This window comes from Eucalyptus grandis, chromosome 1, assembly GCF_016545825.1.
Source record: "Eucalyptus grandis isolate ANBG69807.140 chromosome 1, ASM1654582v1, whole genome shotgun sequence".
Lineage (NCBI taxonomy): Eukaryota > Viridiplantae > Streptophyta > Magnoliopsida > Myrtales > Myrtaceae > Eucalyptus > Eucalyptus grandis.
In genome coordinates, this window is record NC_052612.1 from 41,141,374 (window position 1) to 41,152,631 (window position 11,258).

General features: G+C 41.4%; 3 protein-coding genes across 4 annotated transcripts; 1 reads left to right on the forward strand and 2 right to left on the reverse strand.

Moving 5' to 3' along the window:
• Window positions 1–1,003: 1,003 nt before the first annotated feature.
• On the reverse strand, window positions 1,004–6,085 carry LOC104443285 (replication factor C subunit 3). Of its 2 annotated transcripts, XM_010056618.3 has the most exons (11): window positions 5,886–6,085; window positions 5,646–5,756; window positions 5,458–5,490; window positions 4,593–4,761; window positions 3,704–3,885; window positions 2,838–2,974; window positions 2,605–2,703; window positions 2,094–2,163; window positions 1,953–2,027; window positions 1,719–1,764; window positions 1,004–1,451 (listed from the first exon to the last, which is right to left on the reverse strand). In XM_010056618.3, exons 1-11 carry the CDS (start codon window positions 5,967–5,969, stop codon window positions 1,393–1,395), a joined length of 1,065 nt encoding a protein of 354 aa, XP_010054920.2. In that variant the 5' UTR covers window positions 5,970–6,085; the 3' UTR covers window positions 1,004–1,392. The 2 variants fall into 2 exon arrangements, with proteins under 2 accessions (XP_010054920.2, XP_039170327.1); XM_039314393.1 differs by having other exon boundaries at window positions 1,953–2,163.
• Window positions 6,086–6,829: 744 nt separating this feature from the next.
• On the forward strand, window positions 6,830–9,868 carry LOC104443294 (ribosome production factor 1). The gene is made up of 12 exons (XM_010056626.3): window positions 6,830–6,838; window positions 7,107–7,298; window positions 7,444–7,524; window positions 7,627–7,722; window positions 7,825–7,908; window positions 8,001–8,070; window positions 8,218–8,300; window positions 8,517–8,596; window positions 8,829–8,927; window positions 9,012–9,120; window positions 9,295–9,384; window positions 9,518–9,868. The coding sequence occupies exons 1-12, from the start codon at window positions 6,830–6,832 to the stop codon at window positions 9,554–9,556; spliced, it is 1,032 nt and encodes a 343-aa protein (XP_010054928.2). The 3' UTR covers window positions 9,557–9,868.
• Window positions 9,869–9,882: 14 nt separating this feature from the next.
• On the reverse strand, window positions 9,883–10,914 carry LOC104443304. The gene has a single exon (XM_010056635.3). It carries the CDS (start codon window positions 10,897–10,899, stop codon window positions 9,907–9,909), a length of 993 nt encoding a protein of 330 aa, XP_010054937.2. The 5' UTR covers window positions 10,900–10,914; the 3' UTR covers window positions 9,883–9,906.
• Window positions 10,915–11,258: the final 344 nt, after the last annotated feature.

An 11,258-nucleotide genomic window follows, 5' to 3' on the forward strand; every position in this document is an offset into this window, starting at 1 on the left:
CTTTTTTCCTTTTAATATTGCCCTCACTAATAATTGTGCATTCCCTTATGCCCTAAAAAAGTACTGTTCATCTTTTTCCTTGGGCTCACTGATTCATCGTTGAGGGGAGGTTGCGGTCGAGGTCGCCTGTCATTAAGGTCGAGATCGAGGATTGCACGCGTCATTGAGCTGCTCGCCGGAGCTACTATGGGTTGAGGAGGTTGAGGGTCAAGTGAGCCAGATCTTCCCTTCGACTGTGGCTGTGCGAACTCGACGTCGCGCATCCTCGCCAAAGAGGTCCTGGTTGAGGTTGAGATCGAGGGTCGCAGGTGTCATCGAGCTGCCCACTAAAGCTGCAATGGGTTGAGGAGGTCAAGGGTCGAGCAACCCAGATGAGCCCTTCGACCGCAGCCATGCGACCTCGGCATTGCGCATCCTCAGCGACCGTCCTGGGTTGTGGACAGTCGGAGGGTGAAGCCTTTTCACCTTGCCAAGGTTGCAAATCACCATATGGCTTTAGGTGTTAAGCCGCCAGATCTGTAATCACGTGCTCCACCTTGCTGATGTTGCAAACGTCATGGTTGCAAATCCTTGGCATCGCCCAACCCCCTGCCTCTGCCATTACTCACTCAGATCTCTTCTTCTTTCTTTTTTGACTTCAAAGTTGCTTTATAAAATAAACACCAAAATGAGTTATTCTAACACTATTACTTTCACCAAATAGCTAAGAAAATACAAAGCCATTCTTCCAAAGTTTAAACGAACCCTAAATCGCTAAATCTGCCTCAAAATGCAACGGGAGACCAGCTCAGGTCACGATTATGGAAGTCAGACTTGTCTTACTCCGTAATGTGTGCCTCTCTAGTTTTTTTTTTTTTTTTTTTAAATATGTATCTATCCATATCGACAGCGAGCAATCTTTCAACAGCAAATGTCCGTACCGACATCAAATCATCCTTAAAGAGGAGAGTTATGCCGAGGACATTGCAGAAACCAAGCATATGATCTCAACATTGTACCACGCTCAATGTCAATGTGGCAGTTAGAAAACCATTCATTGAAGCTTTCTGGATAGGCTCTATAGCCACTCTTCCCGATGGCCAGAAGGCGATCAAGCACAATTTATCAATAAGACAAGGAAGATGAGATGTTCATAGGGATTTCCGCACAAAGCTTGAACTAGTCAAAAAGATGACAAAATGATAAAATAAAAAAAAAAAAAAAAAGAGAGAGACCTTAAACAAGAGAGCAGGCACTCCTGAGAACTAAAATTTGCAAACATCTCCATCACGACTCTGCATCCTGGCAATTGTTTGCCAAACTCTGAATTGAAGTCCATAAAGCCAAAATCAATTTACACTTGTCTCCCCTCTGTTCAATAGCAGAATCCACTGTTGCACAACCCAAGCATCCTCAGCCAAAAGTTGCAATCAGAAAAGCTTTATATATGCTCATGAACTTGGCTATAAATGCTGCACGAGAGTAAAGTAGAGTGTGTTAATCAGAAGGCAATGCACTCCCCTCTGAACAAGCAAAAAACACCAATTGGATTATAGTCCTCCATTTTGGCGTCGAAATTTGAATTTTTACTCATCTTTTCACGCCATTCATGCAATCACACAGAAGACTCCCAAGCAAGCCCCAAACTCAGCCAGCCACCATGGAGAGAAAAGCTCCCAAAGCAAAGTAAAAGAAGAAAGCGACTTAGTCTTGTGATACTTTGACAAAGAAAGGCATACCTTCAAGATGGAATATGGCCTTCTGCCCAAGCCTCATCCTATGTTCCTGTTCATGGATGATGGAATGAAGGATTACCAAAATTTGGAGGCAAGAAACACTAGTATATCTTTAATATCTTTATTACATTATCCCAGCATCATATTCTTTAGGTGGCAATCACAAAATTAGAAGACTTAGGCAAAGCGACTCCAATTAGGCTGGCCCAACATAAAGTCAAATTTATGAAGACTTACATAGTAGGCTGCCCAGTGGCAGACCTCATGCTTTAATTCTGCATCCAGTTTTCTCAGTAAATCGTGCAGCAGCCTCTGCAAGGAAACAGGAGTAGATATAACATGGTGAAGACACAAATGATTCGAGAAGTGCACTTTTACCTTCAGAAGGATTTCTGGAGGAATGCAGTTGATGAGCAGCTCATAAAGTTTCCCTCTAACCTGGAATAGCCTAAAGAACAAGAACAGCAGGTGTTTAGCCACAGCTCATTTCCATCATGACAAGCATCATTTCGATCATGACAAGCATCATTTTTCCATGAAATGCAGTGGGCAAAGCTCCACACACATGCGCAGAGATACATACACAAGAGTAAGAACAGAAAAGAGATTATATTGTCTGTGTCATGACATGATATTCTAAGTCCTGATGCATCTCAGCATATGCACCCAAAGTTTCCAAAGACTTCTGGACGTTTTACTCGTTATATGAGTTAAGGAATTCTTAAAATTAACAACTAACATCAGATCACTACATACACAAGAGAGATTCTTTTCAATTTGCTATATTGAATCGAGGCATTTGAAAGATAAAACACTAAGGAATGCTAAAGGTTGACTTCGAGCAACACATGAAAAACCTCGTAAAAGTAGAATGCCAAAAACTTTTAACCTTTTTGGGCTCTGTTCCTTCATAATGTCAGATACTATCTCAGAAACGTACTCCTCCCAATCCATTGGAGATATCGCTTGGTTTATGGTGAAAGGGTACCTAAATCCATTGTTACAACAGAAAGAACTATCAGTTAGTGTTGCTTTAAATATGGCCAAAAGAATCGAGCATGAATAGATGAACCAGAATAAACTCCAAGGCACTGCAATTGAGCAACAGTCCTAAGATCTTACTGCTGTACTCGACAAGTCTCAAAGGAAAGTATTGCTCTTCTTAAACTGCGATTTGATTTTTCTGCAATGCGAGCGGCAAATCCAGCAGGAAGTTGCAGATTTTCCTTCTTTGCAATAAATTCTAATACCTTAACAATCTGACAGAAAATTTTAAAATATAAGAGTCCATAACTTGACAACGTCCGCACAACAATCAAGCAGATCATTTAGCTGCAGACAATCTCACTTGAAAAATCTGCAATCTTTCAGATGGGCAGTATATAAGCATAACCAATGATGTATGCAGTAAGTTGGAAGAGAAAAATAAACCTAGAAGTGATGCAATGCTACCAGCATTCTCAACTCGAAATATGGCCCCACAAGATAGAAGTGTGCAACCTAAACTACAAATGTCAGTGCATTATGAAAAACCTCCTCAAGAACAATAGTCTATCATCCATGCGCTTTTAGTATGAGCGTTCCTCTATCGTCACAACAGAAGATGTTCTGATGCATTATACTCTGTGATTTTGTTAAGTAGAGAATCACATCATGTGCAAAAAGAAGCATACGGTATGAATGCAGGATGCACGAGAAGAAAATGGACAGGCAGTGACTAAGAGTCTCCATCACCTACCAGCATTTGACTCAATCCTACCATCTGATGTTTGATATAAAAGGATTAACCGCACCTATTAGTTGCCAACCCCAAGAAAAAGAACAGATCCTGATAGGATCCACATCCATGCCACAGGGTCTATAACAGTTCCCTCTTTCAGAAAGGACTCCATATTAAATACTAAGACATCGACTCTATCCACTTATCTTTTGTACCACTGAACAAAAAGAATTATCTACATACTAAAAGCACTAAAAAAGCCCCTAACCTGATCTTCTCGTGGTGCATTTATTCGTATATTCAGACAGCGAGAACGAATGGCTTCAGTAACTTTTGATGAGCTGTTGCAGCAAAGGATCAGTCGGCATGATGCACTATACTTCTCCATTGTCCTCCTTAGAGAATGTTGAGCTTCTCTTGAGAGTTTGTCAACCTCATTAAGCACCAGAACTGCCACACGATAAAAAATTATATCTTATAATTTAGGTTTCAGTTCATCCTTATAGAGCATGTTGATCTCCAAAAAGAACAAGGTCATCAAATATATGATTATACCCAAGGGAACAAATATTGGAACTGGAGAAAGTACAGGCATTTTTAAGAAAGATTCCAAGTTGTGCAATAGAGGCAAACACTATGTCCCATATGATACTCAAAAATACCAGAGACTTCGAGAATTCCACATGATCCATCAGAGAAAAACTTCTTGAAAGTTATGTTTGCTTTATATTTCGATCAAACTAAATTTTATATAGTCAATTTTATGTTGTTCAACTCAAAACACTCGAATAATGCCAGACATCATTAAACCACTCATTCCTAGATTGGGACTGAAAAGTCTCTTTTTTAAGCTCCTTTAAGAAGCCGAACAACATGATTAAAAGCCCCTAACTCACAATTAATATCAATGTGACGGCCTTAGATGTCAATTGCAACAAATGAGAATTGCATATATCATCTTCTATCTAGGCAAAACTTCTCTTGATCATCAACTTATATACAACTTATATGGCATATATCGCTCTTAGAAGCTGAACAAAATTCTGAAGTGCAATGAGCTATTGTAAGGCTCCCCTTGGATTAACAAGATTGCAGATAATATCATAAAGGAAGTGCTAAGAGATGAGAAATACTAAGATTTGGTAAAGCAATATCACCTTTGAATCCTTTTTTCCCTTTCGTGTCTATTGGTCTGTTTTTGGCCATTTCTTTAATAATCTCCTGAACAACGTAACGGTCCTGAAAGCCTGCATCACTCGGGTTCATTTCAACATGATGGGTACTTGATAATGTGGTCAACTCTATATCAATATTTCTCGTTCCAGCCTGCATTAAGAGGACAATAGAAGATGACAAATACCTCAATGTTCAAAATTACCAACAAATGAGACAAGGCAATATTACTACTTAAGCTTCTCCTTGTAATAGTATAGGAGCAAGAACACTATTAGAGGAGAAGGAAGGGGAACCTAAATACGTTTGACTTCTCCACCAACACAATGTTACAAACTTCACCATTGGGATATGCATTTACAAGCAAGGTCAGAACTTTAGCGAAACCCATAAAATTCCTAGAGCAAAAACACTTGCAGTCGATGATGGGTACAATATGTACATGTTAAATCTATTTCAGCTAAGGGGGTTAGGGGTGTTTCTTCTTAATGAAAGATTTGATAGGCCAGTGTTTCCACAGAATGAAGCCGTGAGCAAACAGACCTCCTCCAGACACTTCCTAGAGACCACTCACAAGAGAAAAACAGTAACATATAACAATGCCCACAACTATGAACCCAATTGTCAACTAAGTTACAGTTGTCAGCCCCTACTTTTCCAATCCTAGCCTAAGTATGAGGCAATTCCAATCCAATCCAGCTGAAGTACGAGGCTATTCTAACCCCTGCCATTTAAAAGTAATTCCTCCAAAACAATTGCATCAGCAAGGTTTTAATTAATAATCCAAATTTTTACAACTGAAGTAGACAAAGGAAGCATGCGAAGTTCATAAAAGGTGTCTGCACTCACATTAATTTTCCAAGTCTTATTCTCCACCTTGACCTGCAAAAATATCACAACAAAAAAAGTTCAATCCACCGATATAAAAAATAGCGGAACGAGACCATATTTCACCAGAAGGCAGAACTTCCACATCCCGACAACCTCCCGCGCCGCAACAAAACACGACACACGAGGCAATCGGAAGGGATCCGAACCTTCTCGGAGCTGGACCCGAACATCTGCCTCAGGAGGGCCATGATTAGGGTTTTCTTGCCGGAGCCGGAGGGCCCGTAGAAGAGCAAATGGGGACAGTCCTGCTCCGACACCTTCGCGGCACGCAACAACAACAACGACAGGAACGGAGACCAGAACGATTAGCAACATCGACGATTGTTCGAAGCTCAGAAACAAGAAGAGCACCAAAATTTTAGGAGGAGCGAGGGATCGGGAAGTACCAGCTTCTTGAGATTCTGAGCGACGTCCTCGTGGACGATCACCTGGTCCAGCGCCTTCGGGCGGTACTTGTCGACCCACAGCATCTTCTCCGGAGCTCGACGGGCGCGCCGATCGGCGGGAGCGGCTGCGGGGAGGTGCACGCGGACTGAAGAGCGGAGCGAGAAAGTGGCGGGAAATAGTCGGAAAGAGGGCGTCGGGGTTTTTTCTTATACACGAGTTGTCTGCGTGCGAGCTGTTTATCTTTTATTTATTTATTTATATATAATTTTCGTTTTTGTCCGATGTACTTATATAAGATTTTAGAATTGAAATTGCGAAAAACCTCAAATTAATACATTCATAATAAATTTATTCCAAATTAAATTTTAAATTAATATAACATGATAAATTTACCATCTAATAATTTTCATTAAATTTCACCGTCAAGTTATTGAATTGTATGATGGGCAATGATTAACTAATAACTTTTATAAAAAAAAATGATTGACAAATAATCCATTAAAGATTTTACTCTTATTTATTATAAATATACCAATTTGTGAAATTAATCCAATTTGTTATAAATGCATCAATTTAAATTTTTTTATGATTTTCTAGATAAATTTATCACAATATATTAATTTAATCAAAAAAATTAGTTTTGTGTAAATTTGTTATAGATATACTAATTTGATATTATTTATGATATTAACACACGATTTTAATTATGAGGCTCGTTTCATAGAAACTGAAAAATTGGAAAATGTTTTATTAAAAATAATTGTTCACATAAATTTGTCTCGGCTATAAAATACGATTTTTCTTGAAAAATAAAATTCAAATATTAAATACTATTTTTAAATACAATTGACATAAAATTTTAACAAAAATTATTTTACGATTTTAAATACAATTGATTTTATTAGGAAATTGAGATTTTCCAATCCCTAGCTTCTCCGGCCGGATGGGGCCGGTTCGTTTCGGTCCACACCGATACACGAACCGGCGCGCCTGGTTCTCCATAAACCCTCGCAAGTCGAGTAATCAGAGAAGCTCCGCATTCGCCTCTGCTCGCCGTCGGCGATCCACAAGCGCCCGAGGAAGAAGAAGAAGAAGACGACGACGGCGGCGGCGGCGAGCTGAGGCTCGAACGAAGCGCGGAAAGCCATGGGATGGAAGAGGAAGAGCGATGACGCCGAAGGCGAGGATGGATTCGGAGGCGACGGCGATGGCCATAAGAGGAGGAGGAAGGCGGCCGCGCCGGCGCGCCGGAGACGAAGGAGAAGAGAGAGATACTGCCGTCGACGATAAAGAACAAGGAGAGGAGGTCGGCCGTCCACGCCAAGCTCAAGCAGCAGAAGAAGCTCGAGAAGCGGAAGAAGCTCAAGGAACGCGACGCCGCCGAGAAGCGCGCCCTCGAGCTCGGCGAGGAGGTCTGACGACTTTCCTTTTAACCCTAATCCGCCGATTGTCTTTGCTTTCGAGTGTAGCGAGACGTGGAAAAAGAAGTCTTTGATGGAAATCGTTTGCTGTTGTGTCGAAGCTATTGATTCTCAATTTGGTTTTGATTCTGAGCAGCCTGCGCCGAAGAAGATCCCTCGCACGATCGAGAACACACGAGAGTTGGACGAGACGGTCTGCCGGCCCGACGATGAGGAGGTTTTTTCTCTCTATTTTCGCCACTTCTGCTGATGATTACTTGCGTGCTGTTTGTGGATATCGTTTTTTGGTTTGCCGGTTGATTTGTTTGTGTATTCGTAGCTGTTTGCGGGAAACGACTGCGACGAATTCAGTTCCGTATTAAAGCGCGAGCGTGCTCCGAAGATATTGCTCACCACTTGCCGGTTCAATTCGACTGTATGTCCTCGCTTTGCTCTTTGCACAATCCTTGGGCACGGCTGCTTGATTAGTGCTTGCTTTTTTGAGTAATTTGGTGTTGCCTATCACGTGATTTTGCAGAGGGGTCCTGCTTTTATATCGGAATTGCTGGAGGTTATCCCAAATTCTCAATACTTCAGGAGAGGAACCTATGACTTGAAGAAGGTGTTGAATGCTTCTTCCTATCTGTGACATTTCAATGCCAGATAATTAATCTCTTTACTGGGTTTAAGTTTTTTCTTTTGCACTGTTATCAGATCGTTGAATATGCAAATCACAAAGAGTTCACTTCTGTCGTCGTTGTTCACACAAACCGGAGGGAGCCAGGTTGGTGGTGCTTCTCGCTAAGTTACTGGTCACCATTTCTTTGTTTTTCACCTTTTTCATTCTGTTTACTATTTGACTCCGCAGATAGATAAATGATTAACATTCCTTATCTCTATAGTTTTAGTAAGCATTGGCTCTTGCTTGTAGATGCTCTTTTAATTATCGGCCTACCAGATGGACCAACTGCACACTTCAAGCTCTCCAAGCTCGTACTACGTAAGGATATCAAGGTTTGTAGGTTGTGGTGTTGTTTTAGTTTATTGTTCTAGTGGAAAGCGAGGAAATGATCTTCTCTTGGCTTGTACACAGCACTTCTTTCGTGTATTTACTGAAGTAGGCTGATAAGTCTCATCCTATATGCTTCTGTCTGGAATTCCCTACTGATAGATGGTGATCTCTTCAAAGGATGGATTCTCTTGTTAATTTCCTTGTTGCATTGCTTGCAGAATCATGGAAATCCAACTAGTCATGAACCTGAGCTTGTACTGACTAATTTTACAACTCGCTTGGGTCATCGTGTTGGAAGGTGACAGTTTTCTTTTTATTGATTCCATTTACTGAACCCTTTAGGTTTTTACTGCCTATATCCCCCAGTCAAACAATTGACTATCAAGAAACCTGGTTCCATTTGTGATGTGTACTGCAATATCTCTAGTGCTGAATACCCGATCAGGCTAGACAATGCAACTTCAGCTTTCTTATAGTATATTGTAGCATAACATTTGATTTAATAGGTTGTTTTACCTCTTTTCTTTCAGGCTAATACAGTCATTATTTCCACAAGAACCAAATTTCCGTGGTCGGCGAGTTGTGACTTTCCATAACCAGCGAGATTTTATATTCTTTCGCCATCATAGGTGTGTCTTGGTAGCATTGTGAATACTCGCTTTAGTCAAAATCTCCCTTGTCATCAATAAAAGTTGCATGATATCCTTGCTCAGGTACATCTTTGATAGTAAAGAAAGTAAACACACTGACTCAAAGGATAAAAAGATGAAGAATGACGAGGGTGAGAAGGTTCCTCAAGAGAAAGTAATTGCTCGGCTTCAGGTTTGTTAACCGATTCCATTACTTACTTGTTGAGAGCACATTTATAAGGTGAAATCCATGAAATGCATGTTGCACACGCGCACTCGATAGAGAGAGGGAAATGGAATGCATGATTAATCAGTTAACTTTCACAGTTTATCTAACCTGGGTCTGCTTGGGCATATATAATTGCAGGAGTGTGGTCCTCGTTTTACACTCAAGTTGGTTAGTCTGCAGCATGGAACATTCGATACTAAAGGTGGCGAATACGAATGGGTTCACAAGGTAAATAGTCTATTCAAATTCATTGTGTCCCCAACCAGGCACTCATATCTGAATACTAAAAATAAGCATGTGAAAGCATTCTCCTCTCAGGATCATCATTGTTTACTTGCTTGTATTTCCTGTTTGACTCCAGCCCGAAATGGACACCAGCAGGAGGAGGTTCTTTTTGTGATTTTGAGTTGTGTCGAGAGAGATCTTGTGGAGTTTGAAGCCCAGAAATGGAAGTATTTCTGGTCAAGCGAGACTGTACACCTGGAAAAATGAAGGATTTCTAGGATTCGTAGTCACCTTTTTGATCTGATAGCAATTAGCTCTGTATTTCTGTCGAGTGACTGTACACTGGCAGATGAGTCTCTTGCTGGTAGAGAATTCTTCCATTCTTTTCAGGAAGTTTTTGTTTTTGCAGTTTCTACATTACCTATGTAAACTTCTATTTCCTGCTGACAGGATACAGTCTTTTCATACATATTCATTCTTCTCTTAACATCAGATCGATCATCTTCTTGAATTTGGATAAACTTCTCATTTTTCGTGCTGCAATTGCGATTGCCGAATGCGAGCACATATCTTTCCTATCACATATATACAAATTAAGGTTAACTCGGCTCCCGAAGCAGTAGTTCGGAGCAAAAACCTTTCTGGTGGAGAGTTTCTCAGCAAATACAGAGAGTCCAACACTACCGACGCTAAACCTAATGTTTCGAGTGAGTATTTCAACATATACGTTATCTTGCCAACATCACTGCCCACTTTGCACATTGCTCTCAGGCACAAAGCACCTACCACCAGAAAACTAGTTATTGACCAGGCCCTGTAGGTAACTAGCATCCCTCCGACAACTAAAACCTCCCTGCGACAGACACAGGATTCGCACTCGTGGGAGAAGGTCGAAGAAGCTAGAGCGTCGAAACCCGTGTAGTAAGGTAAGAGAACAGAGTCCAGATATAGACTCGCATGCAGAATCCCGGAGATCGTTGATGCCTGAAGAATGACATACTTTATGTCACCGATCGTACCTTCATCAAACGCCAGGGCAGATATGATCGCGAGATGGAATATCGGAGGTCCCATGCAGGACACTGGGAACATGGAGTTTATTCGGTGGCCTTTGGCAAGGATCAGCAGCGTTGCCGAGAGGGAAAGTGGGTTGGACGGAAGCAAGTACCTCTTCCAATTGCATAGGCGCGATTTCCGTCTCCCTGATACTTCTAGTATCATGATGATCAGTGTCACGAGGTAAGAAGCGACTGAAAAGAGGAGAACGAGGCCATCGACAACCCGGGAATAATCGCCGGGGTAGGTGCTGTCGCAGTAGTAATGGTATGGGCAATCGATGGGGTCGAGCGTCTCTTCGACTTGCCACTGTACGCATTTGAAGAAAGTCGTGCGGACGTCTCCGGAGACCCGTTGGAAGTGGACCGGCGAGTATTTTGAATCGAGGAGATTCATGTCCGCTGAAATTGTTGTTGGTATCTGCTTGAGGCCTCTGACCGATATGTATTGGCGGGAGGCCATTCTTATGGGAAAAGGAATGGATTACTGGAAGTTGAAGTGTTTCAACCCGAACGTCGTAGCTGGTAAGGGAAAAGACAGGTCAACATATTCTCGGCCTTTTCTTAAGCCGTGCAAGGAGAGTTGTCTTTAGAGGACAGCAGACGACTCGAGGTTTACTTTATTATGAAGGGATGTTTGGTATTGTGAACAAATCTGATGGCCAAGGGCTAACTAAAATTCTATGGTGGACCGAGGAATTTTAGTATCGCCGGTCATTGTAGGCCAGTACGGGTTCCGAAGCAGCGTCGTTTAGCCTGAATATTTTTTTCTAATGGACTTCTCCACACCAATAAATGACTTGGTTTTAAAGACACTGATAA